We start from the raw sequence: 19,135 nt of genomic DNA on the forward strand, positions 1-19,135 counted from the left end.
TTACCTGCTATAAGTAAGATAACATTTTATTTTATTTTATTTATTTATTTATTTTTTAAAGATTTTATTTATTTATTTGACACAGTGAGAGAGACAGCTAGAGAGGGAACACAAGCAGGGGGAGTGGGAGAGGGAGAAGCAGGCTCCTGGCTGAGCAGGGAGCCTGATGCGGGGCTCGATCCCAGGACCCTGGGATCATGACCTGAACTGAAGGCAGACACTTAAATGACTGAGCCACCCAGGCGCCCCAAGATAACATTTTAGAAATAGCTTTGTAAATAAAAAAAATAGCGAACAAATGGTATGCGAGGTTTTGAAAATAAATATCCTGGACAGTACAGTGGTTTCTTCACAGCAGGAGAATATAGAACTCCCCCCTTATCTGTGGTTACATTTTCTGGGGTTTTAGCTACCTGTGGTCAACTGCGGTCTAGAAACAGATGATTCTCCTTCTGACCTATTGTCAGATCAATAGTAGCCTAATTTTGTGTCACAAAACCTAAGTCATTCACCTCATTTCATCTCATCATGTAGGAATTTTATCATCTCACATTATCATAAGATGGGTGAGTGCACTACAATAAGATATTTTGAGAGTGACAGACCACATTCAATAACTTTTATTATAATATAGTGCTACAATTGTTCTATTTTATTATTAGTTATTGTTAGTCTCTTACTGTGCCTAACTTATAAATTAAACTTGATCATAGGTATATATGTAAAGGAAAAAACAGTGTATATATAGCGTTCGGTATTATCCATGTTTTCAGGCATCCACTGGGGGTCTGGGAATGTATCACCTGTGAGTAAGAGGAACTGCTGTAATCTAGTTGAGAACATGAATCCTGAACTCCTAATTGCCTAATCCTAAATTTGTATCTTTTTCAACATAATTTCTTGGATCTTTTGATATGCAAATATGCATTGTGATTTTTGAAGTTCATTTTATTGAACTCATGATGTTGTGAATTGTGACATATCATCAATTATGTACCACTAAGAGAGAAACAGCTTAATTTAAATTATGATATGCCAATGATGTTAAGATGCATCTGACTTTCAGAATTTGAAAATGTGAAATGTTTTATGTCATAGATTTAATGAAATATGGTGCTATTGTAAGGTCTCACATTTATTTAATTTCTTTAATTGTAACATCTTTTAACATTTTTGTAGAGGGAATATAGCTTGTGAAGTCCTAGTCTTTACAAACTTTGAGTTCATATTTAGTGGTAAGATTTCCATACCCTATTTTTTTCTTACTAAAAAATACTATTTGAATGAAAGAATGAAACAATGCAAAATTGATTCCTCCAAAAGAAACACAGAAAAAAACTTCACCTAATTCCCTCAAAATTATAAAGTCCCTTCATAAAATGTGTTATGAAAACTTTTGTTTAAGAAATTAATTTTTCATATTTGCCACTTGAAAAATATGAACATTGGTACCCATACATCTGTATGAGTAAAATGTCTTAATAGTCATGCTTTAATCTTAATTTTACTTATATATATACTTATATATATATATAAGCTTATACTCTCTCTCTATATTATATAGTAAGCTTTTTCAAAATTTAACGAGAACCTTAGCAGATATAGTGTCTTATGTACATTATTTTAATTAATTCCACAACAAACTTTCAGGAGAGGTATCATTTATTCTCACTTTAGAGAACAAAAACCAAAAAAGAAAAAAAAGAATAAGAATCTGAGGTTTAGAGAAGTTTAATAATATGCCCACAATCACATAACTCATATGGGCAGTCGGAATTTAAATCCACGTCTGTCCAATTGACTCAAAGCTTTATGTTTTTTCCAGCATCATGCTGTTGAAACTTTGTTTTAGTACAATAACTATACTGGGGAGTTATATAGAAATCAAATTTTTATTACTCAAACCATATATTAAATGTTCCAGAGGAATTAAATGTTTAAAGGAATCTTGACATGAATCCTTTTTATAGTGAAGAATAGTTCTGTAATTCATATAATCACCTTGAATATAGCTAACACACCAGACCTGTGCCAGATGTCATCAAAGATGGTGTAATCAAGAAAGGCTAGCCTGCATTGGGGGTAGTAATAGGAGTCATACAGTTAGAAGTCAGAGATCAGAGAAGAGAGAGGTCAGAAATCCAGGTGGAAAAAGAGGGATGAGAAAGAGTGGGTTTCAGAAGTCAACATGTACATAAGCTAAAAATAAAGGCAAAAATATGTCAGGTCTAGACAACAGCAGTTAGAGTAGTTCATAGCAGCTTTATTCTGAGACAGGTCTGGGTCATCCAGAGACATTTGTGTCCCTTGCACCATTGTGATACATGCCACAGGGATATCTGTGTGTGTGCTCTAAGCTCATAGTATAAGCCGGTTAAGATCAGATGTGAAATGATGAGAGACAAGATGGGTTTGAGCAACTGAGTATTCATTCACTCAGTCACCATAAAATTTCCTAGGGGCTCACTAATTCTAAGCTGCCATATTTTATTTGGACTTTATCATATTACATTTTTAGTGCAGGGATAAGGTAGTTTATTGGGCAAAATAATTACTGTTATGAAGGTAGTTACTTTTTTAGGAAATAACAATTAACTAATTCTCCCACCATGTAAGTTTTCAAGAATGGTGCCCCTTTTGTGTGAAAGTTATAAAAAGAGATCATTCTTTTTTTTTTTTTACCCATCAGTAAGCAAGCTCTTACTTTAAATTTCTTCTTTATTTCTTGTTCTTTCTTTTCTCGCTCTTTCTGTTCCTTTTTCTCCAACTCTAATCTCTTCTTTTCCTCCTTTTCCTTTTTTTTCTCTCTTTCTTTGGATGCTTCTCTGTGGATACAAATTGTTAGGTTGTTTGGGCATTTGCAAGCATTGATGTGTTACAGCTCACATATTCAGAGGTTTCTACCCACAACAGAAAACAGTATCTGACTGTAGAGATGAAGGTAAAAAACGAAGGGTTGTCAAAATTCCTGGGTGTGTGAGATTGTTCTTAAATCCAGTAGGAGGCATACAAATGAGGATACTTTCCAAAGGCTCTGCTTCCCCTCACAACCTGTGCTAGCCAGTGGGAGACAGTGCTTATCAAGGCCCTGTTCTTGCTGCATATTGGCATGAATACAATCTTTCTCTCTCTCTCTCTTGCATGCACTCACAGGTACAGGGCATGAACATGAACATACATGCAAACCTTAGCTCAAAAACTGTCGTCAGAATTGGTTGTACAAAAAGCAGGTAGAGAAAATTAAGATATTTGAATCAAAAAAAGAAAAAATAAATTAACACGTATTTCTCCTTTCCCTCACTTTCCAAGAAATTTGTTAGTCCTGGCCTATCCAGAAACCCATTTTGGAGCTATTTTTAACATCTTTCTGCCTTAGCAGGTTGAAACTTTGCCATCTGGTGCTGTGGTAAATTATTTCTCACAGTACCCTTGTGAGGGGAATCACTGTCTAGGTGGGGAACTTGTAACATAAAGATAAATTCATTTGCCCAGGGACACAATGAGAACAAGAAGTCCAGATTCCTGGCTCAGTGATTCCCGGCCGCAGTAGCTGTGGGTCGCTGGCCTCTCACAGAAGAACATTTTTAAGAGTCCTCCATAAAATTCTTAGACAAATAAAGAAAGAATCTTTGGTCCTTTGTATTGAAATAAAGGTTATCATTATATGTCAGTCATTTGAACAATAAAGCTTTTCCCCCTTAGTGTTGAATATCCATCCATTCTCCCTCATAGAAATCATAATATTCATTTTAGAGGGATGAAATCATGGTAAAAAAAAATGGAGCTCATACATGTCTTCATATGTTTCTCCTTCACTGTCTTGTTCCTGTCAAGGAAAACATTAATAATAATTAATATTAATTACTCAAAAAGGAAACATACACATATTACTTGATCAAATACCTAGTAAAACAAGCATAAATTTAAGTGTATGTAAACTTGTCTTGTTTAAAATATTTTTTTTTTCTTTCAAGAGATAGACTGGAAGAGTAAGCACAAAAAGATCTTTTTTTATATTCTGCTATGTAATTCAGATGTCTAGCCAGACTCAAGTTTATGTGCAGTGCTACAAAATTCCTGTGAGTCAGTTTAATGACTGGTGTTTAATGTCTCAAACATTTTAGATGAAGTAATATTATAAATGAAAAAATATCATTATTACTCATAAAGGTTTTCATTTGTTGGTTTATGTCAATAGAACATGAATCACAGTAATTGTTAAATATTTAGTTAAGCTGTATAATATCAGAAGGGGAAAAAAAAACTGACCTCATCTGGATTTCCAGGACCTAAAGCATTTTAAAAAAAAGAGTAAAATTAATATATTTTAATTAGAAAGCACTTTAGTACAGAATTATTAGACATAATATATTCAAAACAGTTCATAATGTAACAGAACTTACGCTTTATCAAAGATATATAAATACAAAATAGAATATGTGGCTTAGATCTTTACTATGGCCTTTTCAGTACTTGTACTTTAACTGTAAGATCATCTCACTGGCTTTCATAAAATAATGCAAAGGCCAAAAAATAATGAAGACTTTTTATCCTCTTTATGAAAGGCATGCACATTTGGTTTTATGGGCTTGTGTGGAACAAAGGTATTATCAGAAAATCACAACAAGTTTGCACTTTTTGACTTATTTGTTCCCAACGATTTGGATTTATATATCAAGCAAATCAAGTTAATTAGGTTTTTTAAAAAAAGATACTTTACTGGGGCATCTGGGTAGCTCAGTTGATTAAGCGGCTTACTCTTGGTTTCGGCTCAGGTCGTGATCTCAGGATCGTGAGATTGAGCCCCGCATTGGGCTCCAAGCTAGGCATGGACCCTGCTTAAGATTCTCTCTCTCTTTCTCCCTCTGTCCCTCCCCCCGGCTCACTCTCTTTCTCTCTCTCTAAAGGAAAAAGATTCTTTGCCAGTTCATATCCTTTGACCACTTTTGTCTTGGAGTTGATATCTTTTTCTGGTTGACTTGCAAGAGTTCCTATGTTTTTCAGATATTAATCCCATGTCAGTTGCAGTTCAAGTGTTTAGGGATATCAACTAATTATTAGATATTAAGACATAATCTAGAGTAATAATAATAAAAACAATGTGGTGTTGGTATAGAAACACATAGACCAGGGGCGCCTGGGTGGCTCAGATGGTTAAGCGTCTGCCTTCGGCTCAGGTCATGATCTCAGGGCCCTGGGATCGAGTCCTGCATCAGGCTCCCTGCTCCTTGGGAGCCTGCTTCTCCCTCTGCCTCTCTCTCTCTCTCTCTGTCTCTCATGAATAAATAAATAAAATCTTAAAAAAAAAAAAAAGAAACACATAGACCAGTAGAATAGAGCAGAGAGCTCAGAGACAGATGAATAAATTTATATACACTCTTATAGACACAGTTATTACACACACAAACACACACATATACATACATAGACACACAGCTATACAGTTGATGTAGTATAAAGATGGCATTATAAAAGATTGAGAGAATGATGGATTTCAAAGTATGGTAATGGGAAAACTGGTTCCACAAATGAGGCAGTAAATCTGGGTTTCTGCTAACTCCTCAAAGGTGGACTGCAAAGACATCAAAGACTCAGATATTAGGGATGAAGTTCATAGAAGAAAATAGGAGATCATATTTCTATTTTTTAGGGATAGGACTTCTTAACTAAAACTTTAAAACACAAGTTACAATGTGATAATTAATTTGATTATATCAAAATTCATTTATGTTCAGTGAAAGACAGCTTGGGTGAGAGAAGATAGTTGCAGTGTCTAAAGTATCAAAAGATATTTGAATCGAAAAAAGAAAAAATAAATTAACATTTATTTCTCCTTTCCCTCACTTTCCAAGACATTTGTTAGTCCTGGCCTATCCAGAAACCCATTTTGGAGCTATTTTTAACATCTTTGCACTGGCAAGTTACAGAAGAGGAAACCACAAAAGCTAATACACAAACCAAGTACTCAGACCCAATAGAAGCAGAAATATGAAAATGAAGTGAGATATCATTTTATACATATAAGACTTGAAATTGGAAAGCTGAATAATACCAGACATTGGTGAAAGGTAAGCATCTTGGAATTTTCATGCCCTGCTGATGGGAGTACACACAGATGCAGCTTTCTTGGAGAGCACTCTAGTCCTAATCAGTCAAAATGAATATTCCATAGCTTATGAACAGCCATTCCACTACTGGATATATATTTTAAAGAAAGTCTCTCAGAGGTCCACATGGGAATATGGACAAGAACATACACTGAATTATTATTTGTAAGTATCAGTGAATTGGAAGTAAAATGCAAATGCATAGGATACATACCATGGGGTACTGTGCAGTAGTTAACAAATTAACTATACATATAGCAACATGTGTGGGCCCCCTAAAACACATTATGCTGAGTGTAAAAAAGAAAAGAGTAGAGTGAGCTATAACATAATGTTTATGTAAATTGAAATATATACACACATATAAGAGTATGCAAAGAATATGTACAAACAGACACAAACACATTAAATATATTAGAATATTTGTCTCTGGTTGGAAACAGAGAGAAGGGAATGGGTCATGGAGGTAAAAGGGAATACATACATAAGTAAAACAAGAGAGGGGTCTTGCATGGACCAATGATGACAATGACCCAATAGTGACCCTATCAGAATGATTAACTCAAATTTCTGTATCTGAGGTAACAAACACATAAATAAAACATCTTTTTGCCCCTTACCATCAGAGAGCATCATACCATCTTGACTTTCTTCATTTACAGGGCTTCTAAAAACAAGAAAGAAGAGAAAGTAAAAATGGAGCAAATAGATGCTCACCTTACAATGAAAAATGAAAAAGAATAAAAGGATCATTTTTAAATTATTCTTTTTTCTTTAATTTCTGCTCTGATTTAAAACATCAGAAGTTATTAGAATGGGCTTTAGCCTCATATTTATGCTGCTGTGGAGGCAAAAACATGGAGAATCAGGGACCTTGAAGACAGTTCTGTGTATTCATAGTGGACATGTAAAATTAATCCATTGCTTCAGGGCAGTAATATGTTTTCTGTGAAAATCGCAGTATATCAATACTTCAATTCTGGGATTCTGAAGGTATTTGTTTGTTTTTATCATATAGATACCAAAGAGAATTAGTTCTAAACCTTGACTCCTTCTTTCCAGATGTTTTCCACCTGGCTTTACTTCTGTCATTTGTGGCTTGGACTCCAAGGTGCTTCAATCCAAACCACTTTACTCCAACTGCTCTTAACAGTTATCAATACCTGGGCCCCACAAATCCCTAATGATTTATGCAACCATCTAGATTTTCTATTTTTCTCCTCAGGTTGATTAACATAGCTGGAGAAAATTGCTATTTCACTGATTCTTGATATTACAAATGGCATTCAGTCTCAATGTTACCCTCAGCACTATTCTATAATAGTGTTCTATAATATACTCATATACCTTTTCCTAGTGAATCTTTTCTCCCATCATCCTTCTCAATGGCTATTCAAAACCTTCACTACTTTCTGCAAATCTCTTGTCCCTCTCCTCTCCCCTATAATCATATGATCTTGTTTCTTATTTCACTGATAAAATAGCAGTTATTGGATGTGAACTCTCTTAAGAAAATATATTCCTGGGTGCCTGGGTGGCTCAGTTGGTTAAGCGACTGCCTTCCGCTCAGGTCATGATCCTGGAGTCCCTGGATCGAGTACCGCATCGGGGTCCCTGCTCGGCAGGGAGTCTGCTTCTCCCTCTGACCCTCCCCCTCTCATGTGCTTGCTCTCTCTCTCAAATAAATAAATAAAAATCTTAAAAAAAAAAAAAGAAAATATATTCCTTTAACCCAAACTTATCCTTACCTTCTGTCAAATTTCCTTCCACCTGTGTTCTGAATTCTATCTAAATTATCAGCGTTTTACCCCCTTTCTCTTCTCTGTTCTGTGTGTCATCATATTATTTATATTATTATTATTCCCCTTCTTTCACTCCCCATTCCTAAATATCTCATAACTTGTGTTCTCCCTTAGCCCAAGTTACTCTCATTCATAAAAGCCAAATTCTTCTCTTTACCTTTCTAAATCCTCCACATTACCACAGATAGTCCTCCTTTTCCCAGCCAAAGTGGAGAAGGCTGTCTGTGCTCACAGACTTGACTTCTTTTCCTCTTGCTCAATTCTTCATGACTACACTCTGGCTTCTATTGCCAATCCTTTGCTGAAACCACTCTTACAGGACTTACTTACCAAATCCACTGGACACCTCTCAGCCTGCATTATTGTGTGATTGTTTTGTGGCCCTTAACAGTATTGGCCAGTTTGCCTTCCTAGAGTCTTCTTTGTTTCCGTAAGAAATCTCTCCTGGCTCATTTCTTGTCTTTGTGACCACCATCCTACAATTTCCTTGGTGGGCTTATTTCCCTTTCACTTCCCCTTTAAGTGATGATGTTCCTTTGTGTTTTGGTCTTGGCTTCCTTTCTTTTCCCACTCTACATCTGTCCCTGAAAGGTCTCATATATGCCTACAGCTTTATTTGTTCTCTTAGTGTTGGTGACTTCCATTGATATCTCCAGTGCAGGCCTCTCTTCTGAGTTTCAGACTCATATATACACATCTTTACTTGAATGTCCCACAGCCAGTTCTATATTAACATTGCAGAAACTGAGGCTGCCTTCTTTTATCCCAGCATAAACTTGTTTTTCCTACTAAGTTTCTTATCTTAGTGAATGGGACTGAAGTTCCACATATCCACCTAAGCCTCAAAATCATCCTTGTTTCTCACTCTTCTTCAGTTCCATATCAAATTAATCATGTTCTGTCAGTTCCATATATTTAATGTCTCCTATAATTCACTTCCTCCCTCCATCTCTTTCCACTTTCCTGCTAGACACAAGGACAGAATTATATCATCACTAGCATGGACTCTTGCAGTAGCCATCTGTCTCATCTTCTAGTGATGAGCATTGCTCTTCATCTTCTCCACCCTTACAGTCCCTTTTCCATATTGCTGCTAAAATGATCTCTCTAATGCAAAATACGATTATATCACTCTCATGTTCATTACTCAAGCCACTTAAAGAATTAGGAAAGAGTGTTACTTAAACCCAACAGATGCTGGTTGCAAAACTAACCCCACTTGAAGAATGTGGGCCGGAAGTGCCTTGCTATCCCTTAGACCAAAAAACAAGCTCAGGGTACACTTGTGGCTCAGGAAGAACTGCCATAGACATACATGTTTCAGTCTCCAGCTGGGATGGGTTCTTTGATTGTGTCAATGTTGAGTGTCAATGGCTGCTCACATCAAAAAAGGAGTCAACCTGACATTACAGACTTCTGATAAAAGAATACACCACCATCTAAGAAGTAGTCTTACCAAAAAAACTAGAATTAAATTTGGTTAAGTCACCTCTACCTGCAACTACCAACTTACTGGAAATACAGAGGAGAGAGGAACATGAAAGATATCCTCTACGGAAGCACTCAGCAACATCTAGACTGTGGTTAACTATAATGCCCACAAACAACTTGATTTCTTCAACAAAAAATTGTAATAAATAAATAAAGGGATAGAGGGTAGACTTACAGCTCGAAAGAGAATTGCAAATGTATAAGTCAATGAAAATGTGTAGACTTTATATGGATTCTTATTCAAAAAACTTAAAAAGAGACAATTGGAAATTTGAACATGGACTTGATTTTTATATTAATATATAGAGCCTAATTTTTAGGGATACTTACTAAAATATTCATGAATAGAATTATATGTATTTGGTATTAGTTTCAAAATAATATGAAAGAGGGAAGTGAGTGGGGGTATTGATGAAACAAGATTGGTGATGAATTTATAATTGTTGAAGTTGGTGCAGGGGACATGGAGGCTCATTATACTATTCTCTCTGCCTTCTATTTTTATTTATTTATTTATTTATTTATTTTAAAGATTTTATTTATTTATTCATGAGAGACAGCGAGAGAGAGAGGCAGAGGGAGAAGCAGGCTCCCATGGAGCAAGGAGCCCGATGCGGAACTTGATCCCAGGATGCTGGGATCACGACCTGAGCCGAAGGCGGACGCTTAACCATCTGAGCCACCCAGGCACCCTATTCTCTCTGCCTTTTATAAAATTTTTCAAAATAAATATGCTTCTTAGAAGGTATAAGAAAAATCTCATTGCAAATATAATTAGAATATTTAAGAGAACTAGACATGCTTTGATAGATTTATAAGAGTCATTTAAGTTTTGGGGAAGATTTTACTTAGTGCAGTTATTAAATTTGTTCAGTTAGGTTTTTGAAATGCTTAAAAAGTTCAATATATAGATTTATCCATGCAACGTAAAACATATAAGGGGGTAATTAAAACTAAATTTTTAAATGTAACTATCCATTTGAAAGAATTTAACCTAAGTTGTCCAATCATTAGTCAAAGATCCCACTGACAACTATTCTTATTTAAATAAAAATTACTAGATGTATAAATAAGATAGAAAGTTATGGGAATTTAAGTACTTAAAATAAATTATTAACTTTGCATTATTAACTTTAATGAATTGAGTATTAATTAAAAGCACAAGATGTAAATACCTTAGATGTCAAAAAAACCTGACATCCTACAGAATAAAATCTACAGCCTGTTTCATGATATACAAGGTTCTTATGACCAATCCTGTTCTTTTTTTTTTTTTTTAAATTTTATTTATTTATTTGTCAGAGAGAGAGAGAGGGAGGGAGGGAAAGAGAGAGGGAGAGAGAGCACACAAGCAGGGGGAGTGGCAGGCAGAAGTAGAAGCAGGCTCCTCATTGAGCAAGAAGCCCGATGCGGGACTCAATCTCAGGACCCTGGGATCAAGACCTGAGCCGAAGGCAGACGCTTAACTGACTGAGCCACCCAGGTGTCCCTCAGTCCTGTTCTTTTACAGTTTTATTTTTCATATATCCTCTTATATCATCTTTTTTTTCACATATTAATATTGACTCACTCTCTGAACACTCTGTTTCTTGTTCCTCTGTTCTTAGCTCACTCTGTTTTCTTTCCTAGAATAATCTTTCTCTTTATCATCCCCTGTTTGTGGCCCTTCTTAATCTTTTAGCCTCTCCTGAAACACTCCTTTCTCTGTGAAGTCATCTCCAACGCCCTAGGCCCACGCAGTTGCTGCTTCTATGTGTCATACATTGCTCTATTATAGTGATTATTCTGTATCACTATAATTATAGAGTAATTACTTGCATGGCTCTCTTTCTACTACGAGACTGTAAGAGACTGTCACTTTGTTAGTTAATTTATTATTATGACTGTCATTTTTAGAAAGCTATTAGGATAATTCCAGTCATGTATAGGACTTTGATTTTTTTTTGATGAATTAATTATGTCCCAGCAATACTAAGAAACTAAATTAATGTTTGTTATTAAAGTGACTTGTTTATGATCATTTTTGAAAAAGAGTATTAGTCAAAAAGACTACTGGACTTGCAGTTTATTTCCTAAAACACTTGAGAGAGTAACAAATAGTTGCAGAATGGAGAGTATCTGCATAGCACATTCATGCATATGTTGCTGCACGTTTATAGAAATCATTTATTACTTGTAGATAATGTTTGCATGCACACATTGATTCATGGACCCAACACAATAGCATATAAATCTTAGTTTACTTTTAGAGCTCTGAATTCACCATATATAACATGAAAATGTTCAATAAATAAGAAATCATGTAAGAATGATAGTGAAGAATAAAAGGGAAAAAGATGAGGAAGAGAAATAGGTGAGTGTCATAATAAATTGAGATTAAACTGTCGCCAATTATTAAAAAAAAAAAAGTGTTGCAGGCATTGAGAAAAACTGCATGAAGATACAGGCAAACAATGAAACCAACCACCTGTCACACAGACCTCAGCAGAAGGGGAGGTCAAGGAGAAGAAAAGGAAGCTTATCAGTTGTTAGAACAGTGTGTCTGTTCAGGAGGACCTCTCACTGGTTCTTTGTTTTTACACGGTGGTGTGTAGAATTACATAGGAAAGACAAAGTCAATTCAATATTACGACTGCCATTTTTAGAAAGCTATTAGAGCTCTATTTCCTGGCTTTTAAAGATGTAAAGCTATTGACCTTTATATCTTCTTTGCTATTCATAACTTTAATTGTTGGGGTTTTTTTGTTTTTGTTTTTGTTTTTTAAAGAAGAAGGGCAAATCTAAGTGTCACATGAAACTTGGTTCTATACTTGCTGTTGCTGAGAATAGAATCTTACGACTTTGTGAACTTTTCTCGGGAACATATGTTCCTGTATTGAATGCAGGAGAACCTATAAAACTCATTTCAGCCAATGGTTTCCAAATGGAGTTAGGTTGGGCCCCTTGGAAGTGCATGTGTGATAGGGCAAGTCTCAAATTCCAGACAATGTTAAGTATTTCTAATGAATGAGAGGGTTATAATGGTAAATTCTTTATTTTTGTCTGATTTGAGAGCTCCCCAAATCTGAAGCTGACTATGAATGACCTCATGGTAAGAACTGTTCAACCTTGGTCACTTCCCAGTATTTATTATTTCTTATTAGTTCACTTTTCCTGTCTCGTTACTATTAATAACCATGGAATTTGTTTTGTACACCAAAATATTCAACCAGTGGTTCTGTTTTCCTATGAAAAATTAGTTATACTGTTAAAATTATAATTAATTTTTAAAGGTGGTGCCAAGAAACGTGTTACACTAAAAGATGTTGATCTGAACACTAATAGTGATAAACAAGCTCTTTCGACGCGTTTCAGTTTCTCTTCTGATGTCTGAGTAACACAGCATAAAATGTAATTAGTTGACTTCTGACCACTAGGTGGGGAAACAATACAATTTAAAATAAAACAGAACTTTGGCCTCACCCACTTTATTTTAAAAGATGGTTATTATTTCTAATTCTCTTCTGCCTCCAATCTTTTACATTCTTAAGGCATCCTGATCTGAATGATGTCATTACCTCTGACTTCTGGGGAGGCAGGTGATTAAGGCCACCCTATCTCCTGAAATTCCTTCCCTGATACCAATTAAAAATTCCTTTCTTGCCGTAAGCAATGCAGACTCTACACCCTCGGGAAGACTGTAAACCTTTCAGTTATATATTCCTTTGGCAAGCCAGTCCCTCACCTGAACACTACTTCCCACTCGCTCTAGTCCTTGTTTCAGGAATTCTGCCCACGTCACCATTAGAATTTTCCCTTCTTCATTGGATCTTTCTCATCGGCATACAAACATACTGTTATTTCTTCCGTCTTGAAAAAACAACTCTACTTCACTTTTCCCATCAGTTACTTCCCCATTTCTCCTTGAAAGTGTTATCTATAATTGGTCTTTCCAGTTCTTCTTTCCTGTTCCTCTCATGTTATTTCAGTCAGGCTTGCATCCCAAGTCCAGGATATCTCTCCCCCACCACTTCCATAGTCTTCCCTTTATTTGGTCTTAGGGAATACTACATTTACTTGGCTTCCAGGATACCACACCTTTGTTTTCTTCCTATTTTATTGTTTGTTCCTTTTTACTGTCCCTTGTTCATTTTTCTTCTCCCAGGCCTAGTAGAGTTGGAGTGCCCCAGGGCTTGGTTCTTCTCTCTAGTTCTACTCTCTTCCTTGGTGATTGTAACAATCTCATGATTCTAAGTGGAGAATATATGCCTATGACTCTCAAATTTATATTTTAAAACCAGAACTCTCTTCCAAACTCTTCGCTCCTGATACCCAATTGCCACTACAATAACTCCACTTAGATGTTTAAAAGACACCTCAAACTTAACCTAGCCATGCCTTCCTGATCTTCCCCACTCCCAAGTTTGCTCAACTGTACCCTCTCCCATTTCAGTTGAAGGAAACATCATCCTTATATTATAGTTGCTCAAGCCAAAAGCCCTGGAGCCATCTTTGATCCCTGTTTCCCTTCACACCCCAAATCCAAATTCTGTTGTCTCTACCTTCAAAGTATATTCAGATTCTGGACCCCTCTCTCCACCTCCACTGCCACCATCTTGATTACAGCCACCTCTATACCATGCCTGCATTTCTGCAATATCTACCTGACTAGTTTTCCCTGTTTCAATATTTGTCTATAGTCTCTTTTCATATAGCTGTTCAGGTGATCTTGATAAAACATAAGTCAAAACATCACTGCCGTGCTCAACCTTTTTCAGTGGTTACCACTTCACGAGGAGACACAATCTCGACTATGACTGGCAAGGCCCTATGTGAGCTGAATCTTTTCCTGCTATTCCTTCCCTTGCTCACTCTACTCCAGCACCAGTTACCCTCTTCCTAGTCCTTGAACATTCTAGGCATTTGTTCTGTCTGCTCTCTCTGCCCGGAATGGTCTTGCTTAGGACATCTGCAAGCCTAACTCCCTCACTTCCGTGAGTCTTTGCTCAAGTATATAACTGCCTATAAAGGCAGCCACTCCCCCCCCTTTTTTTTTTTTTTTAAGATTTTATTTATTTGACAGAGAGAGAGACAGCGAGAGAGGGAACACAAGCAGGGGGAGTGGGAGAGGGAGAAGCAGGCTTCCCGCAGAGCAGAGAGCCCAATGTGGGGCTCGATCCTAGGACCCTGGGATCATGACCTGAGCCAAAGGCAGACGCCACCCAGGTGCCCCTACCCTCCCCTTTCTTAAAGTTGTGACATGCTATCCCCAACCCCACCCTCCCATTACACTACCTAACTCTGCTCTCTTTTCTCCTACTTGGTATTTCCTACCATACTGTTTCCTTTACCTGTTTATTATTTTTATTCTTTGGGTCTCTTGCCCCCTGTTTTATGCGGGCAGGGATTTTTATTTTGTTCACTGATATTTCCTGAACTACTATTACAACAGCACAAAGTAGTGGCTCAAAAAACCCCAATTCTTGAGTGAATGTAAAAAAAATCTATTAGAGCTTGACCTGAGAGTGGCATCTGACCAGAGAGGGGAGGAATGGCATTTGCAGGCTGGCGGAGGGAGCATGCGGAAAACACCCATGCGTGTGTTTTGAAGGGTGGTGGCATGAGGAAAAGCACAGGAACGCCCATATCTCACAATTTTGCTTAAAGATTACCCCATAAATTTCCCTCTCATATAAAATATAAATTTTTGAGCCTGAATATCAAGAGTCATTTTGCTCTTGTTTCTTCTTTGTGTCTTATCTGGCTTCCCCTACCTGGGGGAAAGTTTCTAATTGAGCTATTTCGTGATTTTGGAATTTATTTGAGCTCTCTGATGGGAACCTGAAAGTCTTTCACTATACACCACAGTTTTACTTAAAAAAAAATTGTAGATGTCCCTTAGCTTTCATTCCCTCTATTCTCTCCATCAGACAATTGACTTTCAGATTCCCCAATTATTGTTTGTCTAGGCAATATAACATCCCCAAAGACTCCTGTTTCTTTTCATCTTTCTTCTGAGAGTATGAATTTTGTGGAGTCAGGAACTCTTAGATGAATCTGATTTTCTAATTAGGAGTTCCTAATAAGATGGAAATAGGGATGAGGTAAAGTTTATTACAATTGGTGGATTTTGCTACTTTCTGATGAAAATGATGTTACAAGTAAGAATGTGGGCCTAGTTGGTTGTAAGGCCCTTTTCAACTTTGCAAGAATTCACTGAAAAGCTGAGACTTTGACTAGCATCCTTATGAATTTGTAGTACAGGCTATATGACTGTTTTTAAAATCCTTTCTTCCATCTAAAACTTTTTATTTCCCACCATATCATAATGGATTCTGGGGAGTAGGCTTGCAGAAAAGGGTTACTATAGTAGGCCTAAGGTGCTAATTTTAGAAGAATCTGACACCAAGATTGGCCCTTGGCTTGCATTTGGGAACTCCATTTCTAAAAAATTCCCTACACTGATATGAAAAGTTGCCTAATTGGTAAGAGTGCCTTGCTGTGCCTAGACTGTATAAACCATGCAAATTTTGGTGAAAACCTCCTTTCCTTCTAGAGGTCTGGTATTTTGGTAGTGGTTAGGCTGAAGATGCCTATGTGACAAACTCTCAGTAAAAACTTATCTCTACCGGGCTTCCCTGGGAAGCAGCATTGCACATTTCCAAAGCTGGAGAAAGGAGCATTCTCAGTGTGTCCCTCCTAGGCATTGAAGGACAGTGTCACTGTGATAAATCTTAGCCTTGAGTACCACTACATGCTGGATCCTGTGAGTCCTTTAAATGAATCCTCAAACATATGGTGGTCTTGGGGACGCCTCATAAGCAGAAATAGAGCCAAATATTCCTTTCTCCACAGTTTTCAATCAAACAATTATCAGTCTTCATGTCTTATAAATTTTCAGGGATTCATGCTCAGGGTATTTATTAAAATTTCTCACTAGAATTATACAAGACTGAAGGCAGTAGCTGGGATAGGGTCACATAGTAAAATCCAAAAGTACTAAGATCATGATCTAGTCAGTTAAATTGGTCAGACTAGGAAAAAAGGTTAAGAAAAAAACAATTTAATACATGTGAAAGCAAAATAACTTCTAGGAGTTGGGTGTATATAAGAACACATGTTAATTATTTTAACTAAACAAATATTTATTTAGCACTTACATGTTAGTAGGCAGATGGCTTAAACTCTTACTTGGTAGCAAGATATCATGGGGTATTAGAGTCTTTTAATTAGAATTCATAAAATCAAATGCCTGGAAGGGCACACAGTTAACATAAATGCACGATGCAGGCCACAAACAAGGTAATTGCCCCTAAGCTGCTCTAATACTTTCTAGTTACTGCCTTTATACCTCAAACAAATGCAATGAAGTGAAACACAGTGTTGGCTACCTATGACAGATGTGTTTTCAACCCCTGCTCTAAACTGTAATCATCATCAATAAAAGAAAGCTGTCAATCAGATATTGATATTAATAGATTCTATTATATAGATTATGGATATGAAGTACTTTTAATGTAAAGAACACCAGTCTGGTAGGGGATTGAAATGGAGGAAAAAAAATGTGGCTAAATATTTTGGGATATTGCTTATTTGTAGTTAAGGAGAATCATGTAAAGCAATTTTCTAGAAGAAAGGGAAGACAACAGTCTAACTTGCCACAAGGATCTATACTTGCCATTATCCAATGTCTTTTTAAAATGACATTCATTCTATCCCAACCTTGTGCCTGCTTTTTCCTTAACCAGCTATTCTGGTAAATCATGGGTAAAGATCCCATCCATAGCACCCATCCAGTTTTGACATTTCTAAAAAGCACCATCTAAGAAAAACAAGAGCGGACTTGAATAAAAGTTTCCTGTTTTTTTTTAACACACAGCCAAAAATCTGAAGATTGAGAGAAAACCTGTATTTTTTACTTAAGGAGGTTATTTAGCAGAGTGGTTAAAAGCACACATTTACTTTGGACTCAGACTGACATTGCCCCAAATTTCTACTCTACATTCTTGTGTAATCTTGGAGAAGTTACTTAGCCTCTGTAAATTCCCATTTCTTCATCTGTGAAATGATGAAAACACTTTCTACTTTTATATGTAAAGTTCCTAGCGTGTCATAAGTAGTCAGTAAAATATGGTGGTGATGATGGTGGTGATTATGATAATGGGGATGGTGGTGATGATTACGATGGGGATGGTGGTGATGATTACGATGGGGATGGTGGTGATGGTAACGATTATGATAATGGTAGTCATGGCGGAAGAGATGATTGTAATGCTAACCTGAAGAAAGCTTCAAAATATTTAAAAGGCAGTGGAAATTTTTTTTCAAATGAACTTCTAAGGGAAAAGCTGCTGTAAAGACAGATAAACAATACTGGCTGAAGGATATGGGGGTAGGAGAGCAGCCTGCTCAGCCATCCCTCCTCCTTCCATCTGCCGACATTTGTGGCCCCAGCAGTTTCCCATGGAACTCCAGCATTCAGCCAAGCAGAGTCTGAAAATCTATGGCAAGAGATTGACAAAGAAATGGCAAGATAATCTTTACTTACTTTAGATCTAAGGGAGGTTTAATGTTTCTGGGAGGTAGACTTGGGACTGGCGGTTGGTTGGCTGGATGGGGTGGTGGAGGTGGTGGCAGGGAAGTAGTTGAGTAAGACGTTTGGCCTTTGCTGGTACCTAAGAAGCAGAACCAAAAATACTGTGAATTAAGATAAACCTTCAAAACACAAGAGCTGGCTATTCCAAATATGCAGAAATGAAGATCTTAAAAATAAAAATGCAAGAAATGCATCCTGTTAAATTAATGCTTTAAAGAGTCTAATATTCTAAGTATCATAGAACATGGCATTTTAAATGTTCTATTTTTTCAGATTTATTGAGGTATAATTGACAAAATTATAAAATAGTTAAATTATATAACATGATGATTTTTCTCTCTCTCTATATATGGGTTTGTTTTTTTTTTTGAAAGGTTTTCCCTCCATTGAGTTAATCAACACATCCATCTCATGTATTTATCTTTTTGAGGGGGGGAGGATGAGGACACTTAAGTTTTAGTCTCTCAACAAATTTCAGTTATATAATATATCATTAACTATAGTCACCATGTTTTACTTTAGATCCTCAGACCTTATACATCTTATAACTGAAAGTTTGTACCCTTTGATCAACCTCTTCCTATTTTCCTCACCTTAGCTCCTGACAACCATCTTTCTACTGTTTCTATGAGTTTGACTTTTTTGTTTTGTTTTTTAGATTACACATATCATTGAACCATGCATTTTTTGTCTTTGTCTGGCTTTCCGGCTTATTTCACTAGCATAATACCCTCCAGATTCATCCATATTGTCAAATATTACATGATTTTCTTTTTTTCTTAAGGGTGAATAATATTGCATTTTATATATCTACTACATTTTCTTTATCCATCTGTTGATGGACACGTAGGTTGTAGGTCATATCCATTCCTTGGTTGTTGTGATTAATACTGCTATACATACCGGAGTAGAGGTATCTCTTTGAATAATTACTTTGTTGCTTTTTGATATATACACAGAAGTAGGTTTGCTGGATCGTATGGTAGTTCTACTTTTAATTTATTGAGAAAAGTCTATACTGTTTTCCACAGTGGCTGTGCCTGTTTACATTCCCAACAATGTATACAAGTGTTCCATTTTCTCCACTTCCTGGCATTTGCTATCTCTTGTCTTTTTGTTAACATGTGTGAGGTGATATCTCATTGTGCTTTTGATTTGCA

General features: G+C 36.4%; 1 protein-coding gene across 2 annotated transcripts in view; it reads right to left on the reverse strand.

The window, feature by feature from the left end:
• LOC118006474 (FYN-binding protein 1-like) overlaps nt 1-19,135 on the reverse strand; it is a 150,522-nt gene that overhangs the window by 29,620 nt on the left and 101,767 nt on the right. For both annotated transcript variants that reach the window (XM_034999143.1, XM_034999141.1), the window contains exons 3-7: nt 17,928-18,054; nt 6,728-6,774; nt 4,270-4,289; nt 3,792-3,826; nt 2,705-2,825 (exon numbers count right to left, since the gene is read on the reverse strand). In XM_034999143.1, the coding sequence (XP_034855034.1) occupies nt 2,705-2,825; nt 3,792-3,826; nt 4,270-4,289; nt 6,728-6,774; nt 17,928-18,054 (350 nt within the window). The remainder of the gene's footprint in view (nt 1-2,704; nt 2,826-3,791; nt 3,827-4,269; nt 4,290-6,727; nt 6,775-17,927; nt 18,055-19,135) is intronic.

The sequence above is a fragment of the Mirounga leonina genome, unplaced genomic scaffold, assembly GCF_011800145.1.
Source record: "Mirounga leonina isolate KUSES-001 unplaced genomic scaffold, KU_Mleo_1.0 Mir_97, whole genome shotgun sequence".
Taxonomy (NCBI): domain Eukaryota; kingdom Metazoa; phylum Chordata; class Mammalia; order Carnivora; family Phocidae; genus Mirounga; species Mirounga leonina.